The sequence below is a fragment of the Branchiostoma floridae genome, chromosome 15 (assembly GCF_000003815.2).
Source record: "Branchiostoma floridae strain S238N-H82 chromosome 15, Bfl_VNyyK, whole genome shotgun sequence".
Classification (NCBI taxonomy): domain Eukaryota; kingdom Metazoa; phylum Chordata; class Leptocardii; order Amphioxiformes; family Branchiostomatidae; genus Branchiostoma; species Branchiostoma floridae.
Window position 1 is genome coordinate 17,340,602 of NC_049993.1, and position 18,564 is coordinate 17,359,165.

The following is an 18,564-nucleotide window of genomic DNA, read 5'->3' on the forward strand; positions in this document are numbered from 1 at the left end:
TTGGTTCCCACACAGCCTGGGCTGGATCTAAAATAAGAGTCGTCAGTGATTGGTTTAGAGGGAAAACGTGCAAACATTTTATTTGACTAATGATATACAATGCATGGGACCTTTGACTATGTACATTATCAAGACCAAAGACCATGTAGGCCCCCTCACAAATGGGTAAAGGTTAAAACCGGGCAGACTCTGTGTTTGCATTCCACATGTTTTTGTTCAAACATTAACATTGATAAAATGATTTTCTTAGTCTCCACCAAAAGAGGTCATGTTTTTAGTGTTAGCTGTAGGTGGTTTGTGGATATTTCTTAGTGACAGACTAACAACATTTCTTTGTCTGAGGAAGACATTACTTGAGGCATGGCTAAAGTAATTTTCATAATGTTTGGCAAGTGGTTTTTTGACAATACTAAGATGGCAAAAGGGCTAGCATGTTGTTCCCCATGCATTTTTGTAACTAAAAAGATTTTGCTACAGATTATAGCAAGACAACTTGCTGCATGTTTTACTAGATCATAATGATACATAACATACACAAACCCACAAAGGTTTTGTTAACACAAAAGACAAGATGGACTATGGACTATGGATGCCAGAGCCACTGTTTGTTTTTTGTCACTCTAAAATCTTGCGATTCAAGAGAACTTGATGCATGTATTACTATGATACATCATGCACAACCTGGTGTGTTGGTAACACAAAAGACAAGATGGACTATGGATGCCAGAGACAGTGTGTTTTTTCCTTTATACCAGCTTGAGTTTCTTCTAGGCAGACGTAGTGTCATTCTCCTCGGCTTTCTAATGTCTTCTCTGCCAGTCTAGACTTTAGGGTCAGGGTTTAGTACTTAAAAATCTTGCTACAGAGAATCCCAATAAAACTTGCTGCCCTATGGTGGGACAGGCATGACATACTAGGAAGATATTTGTTAAACAAGTTGGCCTTCTTAAGTTGTTTTCCCTTATGCCAGCTTGAGTTTCTTCCAGGCAGGTGTTGTGTCCTTCTCCTTGGCCTCCTGTTCGTCTATCTCCTGTTCTAACGTCTTCTCTGCCAGTTTAGGGTCAGGCTGCGTTCTGTAGGAGATACAAGACAATAGATACAGTTTTTTAAAAACAAGACAAATTTATATTTAAAATCTGAACAATATACGTTTGAATGAAGTAGAACAATCAAGACTTTAAAATCGATCATGTACATTCAACAAGTAGAGCTACTTTCAACCTGAAGTGATGTTCACAACGATACTAGAAGCAGAAATCTTCCCAACATGTATCTACAGTCATGTCCCACATATCACCTCAAGTTCTTTTACTACAATGCCCAAATAACGTAAGAATAGACTTGTTGTGCAAATAAATACAGAAAAAAAACACACAGTAGGAAACATACATCTTGTACACGTGACCGAGGTACACAGGGTTCTCCTCTGCCTCCTTAGCGTGGCGCAGGATGGACTCTCGAGGGTTGGAGTCATCGATGATGTTGGGGGCAATGGTTCGGGAGATGTAGGATGACAGTGTACTGCCGGTCGCTCCCAGTCTACCACCAGCACCTGTGATAGAGGAAATATAGTCAATAGCAAAATTTACAATGCACTATAATATATCCGCTTGTCTTAGTCTTACTGCAACATAACTGTAAAGGTAAGCTCCTCCCAGAAGATTCTATCCCTGTATGTCACTCCCAGTCTACCGCCAGCACCTATGATAGCAGAAATCTAGTTACTATCAACATTTACAATGCACTATCATATCTGGTTTGTGTAAACTATGTAGATGTTGGGGGCGATGGTTCAGGAGATGTACAACGACAGCATACTGCTGGTTGCTCCCAGTGCCTGTAATAGGGGAGGTCAATGTCAACATCTACAATTCACTATGATAATCGTATCTAAGAAAAGGTAAGAAAAGGACATACCAGCTCCACTGACAGGGAGGTCGGGTCTGTGAGACCGCAGGGGGTCCAAGCGATCCTTCTTTGGTGCAGTTTTGCACCTATTACTCTTATATTACTCTGAACGACCTGTCACCTTTAACCTGTGACCTTTGCGTACAAACAAAAGAATAGAAGAGGCAGTGACGTACCAGCTCCACTGACAGGGAGGTCGGGTCTGTGAGACCGCAGGGGGTCCGAGCGATCCTTCACCAGCTGTTTCCACGCCATCCGCCCGCGCCGGTTCTCTCGGAATATCGGAAGGGCGTGAGCTGTAGTGACAGCAAACAGAATACATCAAATCTGTGCAGTGCTACTGTAGTAGACAAATTTCCATAAATACCATCTGGTCATTGTGACCCCTTTTTGGTGGCTGCTAGGATTTTTCTATTAATGAACTATGTATTATAAAGCCAGTCTATAGTTGCCACCTGTCTTTTGTGACTATTGTCTTCAAGTCCTTGAGTGGTTTGGCTATACATCACATCTTAGATAATTGTACATCAGGTCTTTGAGGAGACTTGTGACAACTCACTGACTAGTAGGTCTACAGGCATTAGAATGAGCAGTGAATAGACTGGCAAATATAACAATCTGGTACCATAATACACACCACACATGTACTATGTAAGTGCACACACTACTAGGCCAAGTCTAGGGCACTTGCAGAAGGTTGGTAAGATCTGACAATTAAAAGAAGACTTTATGGGGGGCTTTAGACTCAAGTTAACAGAATGTACCATAGAAAAGGCACTACTGTAGTAATTTTCAATCCAGTGATGTAACCTTGAATGGAGATGTTCGAACATATAAAAATGTCCTGCATTGCTAATTTATTGATTGACTGGTACTTGTACTTACGTGTGAGGATCTGTTCATGCACCACAGTCTCCACCTGTTTCATACTTCTCTTGGTCTTCACAACACACTGTTTGGCTCCTCTGTTATACAATTATAGAAAAATACACAACAAATTCAGTCTATTTTTCAAGAAACACTCAGCATCCTCCAGATATACATCTCTAATGACTATCGCAACTTCAGCTACTGCTTTCTACATGATAACATTTTCTTTACAGATGTGAGGGTAATTCTCCCTGAAGAAGTTCAAGGTTTGACTCAAACTTTCAACATTTCATGTTTATTTTTGTTTAATTGCTGATTAAACTTAACATGTCATGTTGTTGGGAAAGAAGACAGTTTGAGTCTTAAATTTTAGTCAGGACATCTATACCAACAGATTTCTTTATATCCTTAAGTAACAAAACTTGTATGAAACATAAGAAAACCTACTTGTGGCTCTTGTTAGGATCGTAGAAGACCTTAGCCTTGCCGTTGCTGCACCCAACAATGATCTGGTTTAACCTGTAATGCCACAGACACCGGACTACACCCTGGAAAAAAACACACAACAAATGTCAATAAGACTTACACTGTTACAGAACCTGAATATCTTTATCAGTGATTACGATGGCTAGTATGTTGATTCAATCTATAGTCACATAAAAACATGACATCTTTGCCCAACATTGTACCTATTCCTAGTCAAGAGAGACTTTTACAGGTTTTCAACCACTTTAAGCAAAGCATCTTTTTATACTAAAACTTTATTTTAATACATTAAATGAATGGAAAAAATGCTGTGGATTATAAATGCTTAATTTTTTTAGGCAAAGCACACAAATTGTTTTCATTGACATGTGTGCAATGGCTAACCGTTGTAATCATTGAGAAAATAGCATCATTTCATCATATCATTATCAAATGGTGTAAACCTATGTGTTAACAAAGTGCTATTAATGATAGAGACAGAGTCTAAGGGGAAAAACTCACAGTATCCTCCAGTTCTATCTCATCCACCGTCCTGAAGGTTTCCCTGTCCAGGAACACCAGTTTGCCATTCCCCTCTCCCTTCTTCACCTGTGTACCTGTCACCACCATCTTATCATCAGGGCTGAACGTGCAATCAGTCCTGAAGGACAGAGACAAAATAAAATGCATCTCAAGCAAGGCAGTAGTATAAAATTCTTTAAACTCAACCTAAAAGACCTTTACCTGGATAACGTTAAAACAACTTCCGTTTTATCATCATTTAGGCCTGAATGGACTCCTTGAACTACATTATGTACTTTGACTTTAACTTAATTTTGAATCTACAATTAGCATGACATTTCTGTTAGCTATTCTCCCTGTGCTCCTATGAAGTACATCAATACAATCTCACATGATAGAGAGAGATACTAAAACAAAATCACAATAAAATACCTAAGAAACTAATTACTCCTTGCTGCAATGAAAATATTGCCCCAAGCATGACAGAATCTACAACTGTTACTGTTACTGTATATCCCCCTTTTCCTCTTGTTCATGACTCACCAGGTGTAGATTTTCTGAAGTAGGTACATGTAGTCTCCTTGTAGCCTTGGTGCCTAGTTTGGTAGGTGGGGCTTCTTTAGAAACTGTAATCCTCTCTGTCTATGACCTTGCAATTGGTTCCCTCCCAGTAGATCACATGGTTCTTTCTTTTAAGATTTGTTATTCGGAAGACTTTTACTTACATTGGGTAGAAGCACTGCAGCTTGGTTGCTACGTTTAGTGGTCTCTTGAAGCTCCTGATGTCCCACAGTTTCATGGTGTCATCACCTGTAAAGCAACAGGAAAACTGTGAAGTTAGGGGTGGGTACTGGCACAGTGTTCAGTTCAGTTCATCCTCATATGAGGTGCCATTAACAATGTCTAACCATGCATCTCTATCAAGCATGGCGGCTAGCAGGTTGTAGTCCTTTAAACCGACCTCCTCCTCCAGAACTTTCTTGAGTGTCAGGTTTGGTCGTCCCCTTTTTCTCTTTGCATCAGGTTCCCAGAGGAGAACTTTGGCAGCCATCTCCTCATGATGTGCTACATGGTCAGCAAGGGCCAGTCTTGTTTACTGAATAGTTCTAGTGATTGGGGGAAGTCCATTGTACAGTTTTTTGTTTTTGGCAGAGTGTACCGGTACAAAACTTTTTTGGTCCGGTCTAGAAAAGGCGGAGCTGAAGAGCAACAGGAAAAACATAAAGCCTTCAATTCTACACCTGATTGTCTTTAAGTTCATCATCATCATCGGTCGACGTGATCAAATGTAAACATGTTCGCACATGTTCGCACACGACGGGGTGATACCGCCCCTTTCGGGGTGACATACCCTTTCGCTGGCTAATTACAAGACGGGGATGCGCCAGGTCTCCCGTCCGGGTGAATGATGTAAATCACCGTGTGGCTGATACGGTATGGAGGTTCGCCAGGCCTCCAACCGGGTGATTTGAAGTGAATCACCAACTCCGGACAGAAGGGTTTGCTCCAACCACACCGCACCATCGCACGTGTGGGGGTTCTTTAACGTGCATGGGGTGTGACTCTCCCCATACACGGGACCTCCATTTAACGTCCTATCTGAGGGACGACTCATTTTTCACTGGAGTAAAGTGAGGAAAGTCGTGTAAAGTGCCTTTCCCAAGGGCACAAGACCGGCAACACGGAGGCGGATTCGATCCGGCGACCTCTCGGTCACGGGCCGTATACACTACCACTGTGCTACGCGGCCCCACACGTAGTCTTTAAGTTATGTGTAACCAGTTAACAGCAAAGCAACATTATTGATATTTATTGATAATCTTTATTGCATATTCATGCCTGTACTACTAGGCTGTAGGCTAAATGCACATTAAAGGACCACATGTGGTCTTATGGATGAAAAAAGATAACTAAACTGTACAATAATTCTAAACTAGACTAAATGGAAAATGACATTCTGTATTACTACTGTAACAGGAAATATCACTATTACAGTCAACTAATTGTTTTACCTTTTTGGCAACAACTCAAAGGTGACATTTAGAAACATAGGCTTAACTGCCATAATGATTGACATATTTCTAAGAATGTATGAACTTTGTATGAAATTTGAACTTGACATGTTCTTTCTTCCTTCTTTCTTTTATTCATTTAATGTACATTGTTGACAAGTCCTCCTACCTCCCCTTGACAGCAGTGCTCTGTTATCATATGAGAAGCTGACACAGGTGATCCCAGCTCCATTCTGATGGGCTGTTCTCTGCAGATACTTGGTGTGGACCTGGGGCAGGGGAAGTGAGCAAGACAGTAAGAAAATGGCTTTGGGACTGTTTACCTCTATTGACCCATGATTGACTGTCGGGAATCTTGGCAGAACTATGAAATCTATAGTTTAGGTTATCAAAGATGTCCTAACACAATGAAAGCTGATGGTGATATTATGCATGTGTACATTACAATCTTATAACACATGTACAGTAATAGGACAGGCATCAGGACTATCATTGGGTGAATGGAAGGAACTAAATCAAAACAAAAAGGTGGAATGGCAATAGATGTGATGGAAAAAAAGAATACGTAAAGAGTGATTATTGAACATTACTCAATATAGCAAGTGCCTCAGTATGGTCAAGGAGGTTGTATAACCTCCTTGGTATGGTTACTTACATTCAAGTTGGCATCCCAGATCTGAATGGATCCATCCTGAAAGATAAAACATTGCATTATAATGTTATATGAAAGACAGTATGGTGAGATCTTCCTTTTAACATATTTCTAGAGTCAGATTAGATCTATTAGTCTATCAACTTCTACTGCATTGTAGAGAAAGGCTTGCTTATCACCATTCCTTGAGCCAAAATGGAACCTGAATTTCAAACAAACAAACACAGAAACCCACCCACCTCACATCCCCCCACGATGAGTTTTCCGTCCCTGCTGAACCCACAGGAGGTGACTCCAGTCTTCCTGCCCTGCTGAGATCGGGCCTTGAAGGCCGTCTTGTGTTTCTTACCCTCCGACTCAACATCCCATATTCGGACTGTGCTGCAATAAGAACAATAAGCAAATATATCACATGTACTTCATAGCCTGACTAAAATCACACTCCTTGCGACCGGACTGAAAGTTACTGCCACCCTTCCCCAGCCAGCAAGAGATTGTGTAAACACAGGCTAATGTACTTTAGAATTCACACATTTTACTCAATATACATTTATTCCTAATGACAGTGCATGTGAGAATTGCTTGTTTGCTTGCCAAGAACATTTATGTCAACATGGAAGTGATTTGGATACAGTTACTACAAACAACATGCACAGACTGAAGATTGTTTCTGTGACCGAACTACTGAATCTTCAAACAAGTCCCAAATTTGGGATGGTTTCAGTAAGTTGTAAAGATCTTACCTATCATCTGAGCAGGTCAGAAACAGTCCCTTGGTCCTTGGGTGCCAGCAGGCACTGTTGAGGGACGCTACATGGCCCTGTAGTATGGGAAAATGTCACATCACGTAATTGTAATCTCGAAACATCTAGCTGCAGTAAATCTTTGTTTTTATCCAGTTGTACTTGTAGAGATTGAGCTACATTGCTTCATTTGTTCCTTTCATTCATTCATCATTTCTTCATTCATTCATTTATACTAAATTATAGTTGATTCAAAGACAAACCTTAGTCTTGGCCATGTCCTGTAGATACTGGTCTCCTTTAGAACACTCCAGCACTTCAAACCCATCTCTGTCAAAAACCTTGGCCTGGGAGTTTCCTGCTGCTATCAGGATCATGTCACCCGTTATGGTGTAGGCCAGGGATCTGATGTTGTGGCTGGAATGGAAAATTAGTATTAGGTCAACTGACATGACGATCATTCCTCCCTCAAATATTCTGAAATATTCAAGTTAGTTTAGATGTACATTAAGGACAGAATTCAGGATCATGTGTCCCGTTATGGTGTAGGCCAGGGATCTAATGTTGTGACTGGGGAGGGGAATTTGTACTGGGTCAACTGGCATGAAGATCATCACTCCCAAAAATACTGTGCAAGAAGATATGTGTCTTATGCTTTATCAATCATCTACTGCAAGTCAATAAATGTACATGCACATGTAGACCTCTGGCATAGGAACTTACTCAATAGGGGACAACAAAATTAATAGTGGCAGTTCAGTTCATCCAAGGAGAGGTGACACCATAGTGTCAGCTGTTACAAAATTGTCCATGAAGCTAAAATCATTTCTGATTTCAAACACATATCTTAGCTAACAGCAAAATTTGCCCCTCAAAATTAAGGACGAAGCATTTCAGAGGGTCAAGATTTCAACATTTTCCCATGGAGCATAACCCTGGACCCCCCTAGGATCGCCGTGCCTTTAATTATAGGATTTCCATTCAAAATCCAGGGGACGGAAAAAAAATCAGGCTGGCTAGAACATTGATTCAGACAATAAAGTAGATAGATGGGTTGAAAACTCACCATTCGCAGGGTTGTATTGTGCGGAAGGACTGGAGGCTGGCATCCATCGCCGCAAAGTCCCAGAACCTAATGTCGTAATCGTAGCCTCCTGTGATCAGCCGCGACCCAGACGGGTCAAGGGCAAGGGCAGACACCTGAAAGATAAAACATCATGTACATTTCTACTTTAACTTACATATACTACTGTGTAGGCATTATGCCTAGTGAGCATCAAGAACTTATCCCTGTGTGGCCAGTGGTCATACAGTAAAACAAAATGGAGTGCATGACATAGTAAAATAAACATGTGTTATGTGATTATACATAGTCATGTACATGCCTTAGCAGCAGTTGGGAATGCATGTACCTGGGGATTTTTCATACTACACATGCAATTAAGTGTGGGGACATGTGTAGCACAGTAGTTTGTTTGATGCGCATTTGTCTTAATCTGAATTGGTCAACAATCTAGCTTTACAGTCATGCACAGATAACTATCAATTTGCAGATAGAGACCATCATGTCCTATGGTTCTTATATTGTCATAGACAATATAATGATGTTAATCCGTGAAGAAATACCACAATTTTACTTACCGTTTTATTTCCATGTTCCAATGTGATCTCATGACTCGCAGGTATTCTCTTATCAAGGGGCTGGAAGAGAAGGGGGAAAATCATATATATACAAGAAATGGAATAAAATCCTTCAAAGTGTTAGAAGACACTACATTACTTAGTAGTCCCCTGTTATTTTGTATGGAATTAGGAGGAGTGGTCCAACTCTCTGTCATTCTTAAAAAAGGCAAATACATCTCCATTATTACAACATGCAATGTCAAAACTGATCAATGTTATCTGAGATCTGTCATTTAATGAAAGCCACAAATGAAGATTAGTTTGATCATCAACACTACTGAGACCATTTCTTACATCATAACTTTAAAGTAATTAACCAACCAACAATGCTGACACTAAAAACAGTCACATGACTACACCATAATGTACAGTGATTGGTCAAGAACTGCTATGACTCACATCCTCCTCCTCTTCCTCATCACTGTCCTCATCAGAGTCCCTGGGAGGCAGAGGAGGGCCGATAAACTCTTCATCTGCGTCTTTACCTGCAGCTGTCTTCTGTAATGTAAAAGTATAACTTAAAATTTGGTTATACACCTAGACTTGCATTTAATGAAAACCCTTGTGTGACCATTATTAGAATATTCTTCAATCAGTAATGATTTGAAAGGCATATAAAAACTACATCCCTCCCTGTGTGACCATTGTGAACACTTTTTGATCTTAGAACACTACAGTTTTACTTCTAGTTCCAATATATTGCCTGCCTACTGTGACCATTTTCCTTGACTCTCCAAGGAGGTTACTGATGAACTTTATTAAATTGCTCAACATTTGTACATAGTACAATGTATGGCAACGACTGATAAAAAAGGCAATGGTACTGCCAAAACTATACAGGCTTGACTGTACTTGTGATACTGGAAACTTTACTCTAAATATTGGGTTACTGATGAGAGGAACAGAAACTGAATACCTACATGTACTAGTATAGTGGTAACACCAAAGGGACAATTTGTTCAAGGATTAGAAAAATGCCAGCATTAGATAAATGAATACATGTAACAGAACCGGAAAGCCTAGTTGGCTAAACAATTATTTTCTATAATAATAATAATAATAGCCTTTGGTTATCCCTTTCCTAAGAATTACTTTTACAGCAATCTCACTTGAGGTGGAGGTAGTGGTGGTCCGATCATTTCATCATCTGATGAGTCTGAATCATCTGAGTCTGAATCTGGTGATGGTTTCTGGCTGGCTGCTGAGGTGGAAGGTTGGGGGCCAGAGCGAGGTCTGGGAGGGGGTGGGGGCATCCTGTCCTCATCTGAACTGTCACTTCCTCTTGCTGCCTCTCTCTCCTCTGGGATGGGAAAAAAACAAAACAAGGTTTTCATTACTGAAGAAAACTTATATGTCTGTATAAGTTAACATTACATTAACATTGTAACAAGTGACACAAGTAGGCTTGAGTGTAGTTGGTAATTAGTTACTAGTAGTAGGTTTGCATTAATACTAAATAAAATTATTGTATATCAAAATAAATATTGATGTTTCCTAAATCTTATCATCATGTGAGTTTGGATCAAAGTTGGTCCTAGGAGAGATCCCGATCGCAATCAGTACTAGTAGAATCGCCGATTGTCCTAGGACAGATCACAATCGCAGTCTGTTTCCCGTGTCTGGGCGGCATATGAGTTTGGATCGGAGTTGGCCCTAGGAGAGACCCCGATCGCAATCTATACTAGTAGAATCACCGATTCTCCCAGGAGATCTAGAGATCCCGATCGGAGTTGGCCCTAGGACCAGCTCCGATAGCGATCTCTCCTAGGAGAATCGACGATTCTACTGGATCGTGATCTCTACTGTGACGTATACATAAGCAACAGACTGCCTCATACTCATAACATACCACACAGTCACAAGTTATGAAGTTATAAAGTGGGGGCTTGTGACCAGGGCTTGTTTTCAATATATATATATACTGTCACTTCCTCTCACTGCCTCTCTTTCCTCTGGGATGGGACAAGAACAGAACAAAGTTTTCATCACTGAAGGAAACTTAAAGGTTTGTACAAGACCTTAGCACTAGTGCAGAAAGGATGAACTGCCTGATAGAATAATACACCATTTGTGTTAATGTACCCAGAGAGCTGATAACATAGTTCACTTCCTTGTTTTCCTGGTCCAGAGGCAGGCTAGATCTAATCTTTGTAACTAGTTGGATAGGACGTTAAATGGAGGTCCCGTGTCTGGGGACGAGAACCCCCACACGTGCGATGGTGCGGTGGATCAAATCATTCTGTCTGACTGGAGTTGGTGATTCACTACAAATCACCGGATAGAGGCCTGGCGAACCTCTGTCTCGTATCAGCCACATGGTGAATTACATCATTCACCCAGACGGGAGACCTGGCGCATCCCCGTCTTGTAATTAGCCAGCAAAAGGGTATATCACCCCGTAAGGGACGGTATAACCCCGTCGTGTGTAAATATGTGCAATCACACGACCGATGATGATGATGATGAGATCTAACCACAGAATATTTCAATACCATGAAAATTGCTAATATATACAGGTAACTTTGCATATACTACATGTAATTTATGATATATCATTACGGCACAGCTTACCAAACACTTTCCGTGACCTTTCTTGCGCTGTCTTCTTGGTCTGTTCAAGTATGGAGTCAAGGTCAAAAGTCATGGCTTTTTTCTTTGTTCCTGTTGGTCAGATAAATTAATGGATAAAGATTACAAAATCATGTGTGGCAACAAAAACATAGCATGTTCAAAAGTGATTGCTAAGGACTGACAATTCTTTTTGACTTTCTGCTAGTGAGACTTTTAGACTATTAGGAGGGACATCAAGGTGTGCAGTCTAACATAGTAACAGGGATGGACCCACTAGACAGAGACGCATGGAGGCGCAGTGCGAAGACTAGACTGCTGCCTACCCCTGTGTCAGGGATTCCAGCAGCAGTATAATAAAAAAAAAATGGATACTACTACTATTTATTTGTTTATTTATACTACTACTTTATTGATACTACTACTACTAGTTGGAGAAGTGCCTAACATAGCGGTATGTGCAGTGTACATTCCTCCGGGATCACCACATACCGGCGCTTTGGTCGAACACCTGAGCACCGTGGTTGATCAAATACGATTGACAACCCCTAATGCTGGAATATGTATCGCCGGTGATTTTAATCGCGCAGACGTCCAGGACCTCTGTCGTGGTAATCAGCTCCGGCAAATCGTCGATGTACCTACGAGGCTAGACGCCACCTTGGACTTAGTTATCACCAACCTTGGACACATGTACCTCCCACCTTCTTTGCTACCTCCCCTGGGCTCAAGTGATCACAAGATTCTAAACTTACAACCCAGGGCTCAAGTTGAAATACCCAAGACAAGGTCAAAGGTTGTTAGACCCATGCCCGACTCCAGCGTCAGATCCTTCGGTCAATGGCTGGTAAACCACGAATGGACTGAAGTTCTATCTGCAACAGGCGTGCAGTCTAAGACTGACGCTTTCTACCAGACATTGCACAACAAGATCGACCAGTACTTTCCTGTAAAGACTATCAAACTCCATACCAACGATAAGCCATGGATCAGTCCCAAAATCAAAAGCCTCATACAACAACGACAACAAGCTTTCAATGCCCAAGACCATGACAGGTACAAGCAACTTCGACACAAAGTAAAACAAGAAATACTAAGTGCAAAGAAAAACTTCTACAAGGACAAAGTGAACACCATAAAGAAAGAAAACCCATCAAAATGGTACCAGCAGATCAAGGTCATGACGAACACGTCAGGAACAGGTCTCACCCTCCACGTTGAAGGTGCACCACCAGGAGACAACAAGGCTGTCGCTGACGCAGTAAACAATGCTCTGTGCACAATAACCTGCTCACTCGACCCACTAGACAACACTAGACTACCAACATTTCTCCCAGCTAGGCCTTTGGACGAGGTGCAGCCGTGGCAAGTGTACGAAAAGTTGAAACACGTCAAAGTGAACAAAGCCGCAGGACCGGACGGTCTTTCCAACAGAATCATCAAGTGCTTTGCCTATGAGATTTCTACACCAGTAACGTCCATATTGAATGCCTCACTATCGGAGGGGGTCGTCCCAGAACAATGGCGACAGGCAAATATCATACCACTACCTAAAACGCGCCCGCCGTCGATCAGCGAACTTAGACCCATATCCCTGACACCTACCCTAGCAAAAGTAGCGGAAACTTTCATCTCGAAACATCTGTACTCCGACATCAAGCACAGCATTGACCCAAACCAGTTTGGTTGCATACCAGGTCGTTCTATGACACACTGCCTCGTTGATTTAATTGACCAACTGGCTAGAACAGCAGATAAGAGGGAGACAATAACAACGCTGATAACTACGGATTTTGCCAAGGCGTTCGACCTTGTGGACCACAGCATAGCCATTTCAAGCCTACTTGGAGCAGGTCTACGAAGCTCGCTCGCCAAATGGGTATGTTCGTTCCTGTCCACTAGAAAGCAGAGAGTGATGTACAAGGGAACGTATTCAGATTGGAGGGAGACGACCTGTGGCCTACCACAAGGAACAGTGTTAGGCCCCTTAATCTTCCTTGCTCTAATCAACAGTGCAAGTGAGGATTCCCTTGCTAGGAGGTGGAAGTTCGTGGATGATCTTAACTTAGCTGAGAGCAGGTTGATCCGGGACACCTCAACAATTCAAACGGACCTCAACAGCCTCGACAAATGGGCATCCACAAGAAAGATGAAACTTCACCCCAAAAAATGCAAAGCCATGCACGTGGTCTTTACGAGAACAGTCCTTCCACTGCCACCCCTGTCTATTGCTGGCCAACCGTTAGAGGAGGTCAAGATAGTTAAACTCCTCGGCTTGTTCATCCAGGCTGACCTTGGTTGGAACGCACATGTAGACCACATTGTCAAACAAGGCAACCGAAAGCTATTTATGCTTAAACAACTCAACCAGTTCGATCTGTCTAGGGATGACATACTTACCTGCTACAAAACATTCGTCCGTCCAAGCTGTGAGTACGCAGCGCCTGCCTGGCATCCTGGACTAACTGCTAGACAGCGACGAAGGATCGAATTCATCCAGAAACGCGCATGTCGGATAATACTCCGCTCTGCCTACACTTCATACCCAGAGGCGTGCCGGATTCTGAACTTGTCTACCCTAGATCAAAGGAGAGACCACCTCTGCCTGCAGTTCGCCCAGAAACTCCTCCAGTCACCGGACTTCCGTCACTGGCTACCACAAACCCGGGGGGCTATCACTGGGAGAGCCACAAGGGCCAGCAACCAACTAGACACTGTCAAACCCAGAACTGAGCGCTACAAAAAAAGTGCAATCCCATATATGATATGCCTGCTGAACAAAAATAATGGAAATTAATGTTAACAATGCAACTGCATTGTATTGTATATATGTAACGTGATTTTATTGTATTTGTAGCACAGAGGTGCTGTACAACAAGGCCGTAATTCAACCTCTGGTTGCCAGTGCCTTGTTTTTATTCTGAATAAACCATTTGATTGATTGATTGATTGATTGATACTACTAGTAAATCCACTGACCAAGCAACAGGACTACAAATGCTATTAGTAATAATAGTATTATAGTATTTAGATCCCTGTGTAGCAGTTACTCAAGCAATGGATATGATTTGTCGCTGTCACTTGCGATAGGTACTGTATGTTATCTGAAACAGCTGACCGTTTCCCAAATGATCTCCAATGACTTAGCTACTATTTGGCATATCTTATTACCTAGACGTCTTAACTTCACTAACGTAGCCAGAATAATATGATATTTCGAAAAAGAAGATGATACAAACCTCCAAAGGAAGAAAACCCCATGACCTTTGACATGTCTGTGTCTTCATCCATGTTGTCTGAAGTGAGAAAACAAATCAACTGTCAATATATGGTCACAAAGGCATTCCTGTAAATTGAATGTCGGACGACTCGGACCATTACCAACTCGGCCCAGTCAACTCGGCCCATCTGCCGGGACAACTCGGACCATCCCCCCTGGACAGATTTTTTTTCGAAAAAGTAATCCCCAGCACTAGTTTTATATGTATATACTCTGAAATGAGAAAACTGTAGGTTGCATTGAGTGGATTGTGTAATTCATCTGAACTTTCGGCATTCCAGGTGGCGCACATTAGGTCGTTGACCCCGAAATACGCAGCGTGTGTGGACACGTGGATAGGTGTGAGGCGCTTCTAGTTCTAATAGAGGACAGTAGTAAACTTTATCATTACTTGCTCTTCGGAATAGCTTTAGACAAATAAGATGTGGGCATTGATATGATCAGAGTATGAGTCATTCTTGTTGAAAATTAATTGCTAATTAAGAATTTTTTCAAGCCGAGCGTGTCCACTTTGTTTTAATATTGCGGTTTTAATATCGCCGGCGCCCGTGGCACATATGATACTAGATCAAAGAACCGCCACTCTGTATGACCAGGAAGCTTCTGACGTTCTAATAGTAGCAGCTGGGGACAATCTCTATAATTCTAGTACAAATGTACCAAGAAATGTCAATTTTTTTTTTCAAAAGATAAGTAATTTGGTCCGACTGACTGGTAACGTTACATGGCGGTGGTCCGAGTTGACCAGGGGGGTGGTCCGAGTTGACCAGATTTTCAATGGGCCGAGTTAGTAATGGTCCGAGTCGTCCTGATTCCCTGTAAATTACAGTACACTCAGTCTGTTAGACTTTCCTTTCTTGTTGCATTTAACAACAACAATTACTATTATACCAAGGTCCTTATTACATCGAGCTATGGTTGCATGTAACGACACAAGAATATTTCTTTTTTATTGAGAAATGTTTTTACTTCTTGTCTACCAATATGTAAGCCAAACGAAGCCGTTTAAATTTCACAGAAACTTGGTTTCACTTGTTGTTCTTCTATCCTTTTCGCTCCTTTTGGTGGAATGATTCAACCCCCAATTCCTACATGGTGTATGCACGAAGTTGATACTGACTACATTGCAGCACGACACTACTTTTTTTTAGCACTTACACTATCAGTTTGCCCAGGACAGAGCTGTAAAGCGTAACATCCGAGGAGCTTTAGCTCTTCCAGTCTTCGTGCAATAACAAACGTGGGGAGGGGGGCAAGGACAAAACATTTGAGCAGCGTTTTTTGCCGCAATAGAAGAGAAACTCACCCTTCCTGTGGTTGTATCAACACTTATCTACCAATATTCTGTTTCGAGGAACAATCTGGCCACAGAAGACTGATAAAAAGACACACAAACCTTGATTTTCGACGTTGTCGCTCCGTTTTAGTGACGCCAAGCTCTGGTTGACCCCTGCTGACCTTTGATGACCTGACCTTTCTATAATCCTGGTTACCCACATAGTACTTGGTGTGCTAGCCTGTATGACTAACGCTGTCCAACCAACTGTCTGCGATAAGAAGTGACCGTTGGGGCGAAACGGAGCAAATATAAGATAGGAATGGATATCAAGCTAGCATGTGAGGGAGTATAGGGGGTAAGACTTCTGTACCTCAAATGCTGAAAATCTGGCGGACGATAAATATTCCCTCGACAGTCTTTTTATTGGCTGGTACATGGTGAAATAGGTCACCAATTCATTTTTTTTTCAGTCAATATCCGTCCACACCTCTTTCCAGTGTATGCGTCTATCATTTCTAATCATGGCCGGCAATAACTGCTTTTAGAGCAAACAGGAGAGATAAACGACACTGAATCCCATGTCGGTACACCTTTTGTTTTATTTCAAACAACACATCATGACAAAAAGAAATAGAATACAAGAACTGATAAATACAGAAACCACGGATCCAAAGGCAACTGATACGTATTATAATAGAGATTACATAATAGGTAGAAGCAAAACGTGAACTGAGACATACGTATAAGTAATATCAATGGTATGAAGAAAAAACAGAGAAAACAAATGGCTAATCAATTTGACAGGATCTTAACTACAAAATGGAAATTTATCTACGACAAAGTTATGGTTACCCTAATCAAAATAACAAAGAAAAAACACAACCACAGTAGTACAGAAAAAGACAAAGAAAAATGTAGAGAGCTTGGGAAGGGAAGATCATTCTTCGATCTGCGAAGATAATAAAATCACGTGCACGCATTACAAACGTTTACGAAATCGACCTAAACGTTAACTGAATATTGACTAATTCTGTCTGCATCATTACATTGTAAATCTTATCAATAGAAGTCAACAAGAGCCAACACAAGCTTAAGCAACAACAACAACAACAACAACAAAAAACACCAGAAACTAGCCATCCTTCGCCACTTCATTAATCCTGAACACATTGCTATAACGCTCGATGAAACAAGCACTAGATGGGGTATCTCTAACGCCCAGACATACAATTTGTGGCTATAGGCATAATTCACCAGTTCCTGTCACCATACAATATTAAAACAAAGCCAAACCAGACGTCCAGCTCTCCAAGTATCCTACTACAATATCAGTGCCTTTCATCTTGGCAGACTGTCCAACTACGGACACACACCAGTGCAAACAAACAAACAGATTATAATAACTCCGTTTTCATGGAAGTATCTATGTGTAGTATCTTCCAATGAACCACAGTACGTTGGTAAGTAACGAAGCTCGTCAGTGGAGTTTCAGGATGCAGGAGTACCCAGTCGTGCCAGCCTCGACACAGGTCCATCCAAAACCGCAGGGGGACGACTTACAGAAGGCATCGGCAGCTCTGACTCCAACGGTTACTGCAGTGCATTGCCAACATACCCACAATTAACGCTAACAAGTAAATGTTTTTTTTAGAGATCCAGAGAACAAAGAAGTAAACGATTGTGATTTTCAGATTGCTATTTGGTACGTCGATGAAGGTTAGGCATCCGGGTAATAATATACGCCAAATGGCAATTACTCAAACAACTGGATATGGTTTTGGAAAATCATATCCAGCAGCTTGACCACCTGCTATTTGGCGTATATTATTTGATACGCAACACAAATACATCAGACTTAATGAATTCCAAACGATTATTTGATATGCTGTAATGTTTCTTACAATGGTTTTCAATGTTATCTCTACTACAAGAAAGTAGTTTTTTTGTATATAATTTTTGTATTTTGGTAATTCTTTGTATCGGTAGGTCTTAGTAGTTCTTTGAAAGAATAAAATGAAGAGGGTAAATCAATTGAATCTGGCGAGGAACACTAACTTGCTTGCATGGAGATCCATGAATCTTCCTTGCTATTTCGTCCAACACGAGAAAACGATAATTCTTGCTGAGGGGAAGATCAAAATATGGTTGCTAACCTTCGCAGCCGAATCCCAGAACTTTATCCACGCAGGTAAAACCAGCTGGACAAGGGTAAGGGTCACAGTAGTTGATATCTGTAGGAATAGTTTACAGGTATGAATTTAATTTGGTATGAAATTCAAAATTGAAAAAAAATAGAATAAAAAGTATTCGTCAGCAGCAATTATAATTAGGAACCATAACTAACATTAGTTCATTCATTACACTCTCGAAAGGACGAATCATTCATTACCCAGATAGTGATTATTGTGAAGCAGACAATGGCTGGCAAGGTAAAATCCCTCACCATTTTCACACAAATCTCCGGCATACCCAAGGCGACAGGCACAGCTGAAGGAGTTGAGACGATCCAGGCACGTTCCTCCGTTTTGACAGGGGGTAGACTCACACTCTTTTATTTCTGAAAAAAACAAAAACACAACAAC

General features: G+C 41.4%; 1 protein-coding gene and 1 long non-coding RNA gene across 2 annotated transcripts; both read right to left on the bottom strand.

The window, feature by feature from the left end:
• Positions 1-63: 63 nt before the first annotated feature.
• Positions 64-16,217, bottom strand: LOC118431336 (WD repeat-containing protein 70-like). Its single transcript, XM_035842457.1, has 19 exons — positions 16,100-16,217; positions 14,663-14,719; positions 11,427-11,516; positions 9,965-10,155; positions 9,255-9,353; positions 8,814-8,873; positions 8,239-8,372; positions 7,436-7,589; positions 7,173-7,249; positions 6,669-6,810; positions 6,433-6,468; positions 5,947-6,046; positions 4,491-4,575; positions 3,766-3,904; positions 3,226-3,326; positions 2,794-2,873; positions 2,085-2,204; positions 1,390-1,552; positions 64-1,073 (listed from the first exon to the last, which is right to left on the bottom strand). The coding sequence occupies exons 1-19, from the start codon at positions 16,200-16,202 to the stop codon at positions 962-964; spliced, it is 2,043 nt and encodes a 680-aa protein (XP_035698350.1). The 5' UTR covers positions 16,203-16,217; the 3' UTR covers positions 64-961.
• A 968-nt stretch (positions 16,218-17,185) lies between these two features.
• Positions 17,186-18,517, bottom strand: LOC118431350. Its single transcript, XR_004832969.1, has 3 exons — positions 18,426-18,517; positions 18,136-18,213; positions 17,186-17,575 (listed from the first exon to the last, which is right to left on the bottom strand). It is a non-coding gene; the product is annotated as an uncharacterized LOC118431350 (long non-coding RNA).
• Positions 18,518-18,564: the final 47 nt, after the last annotated feature.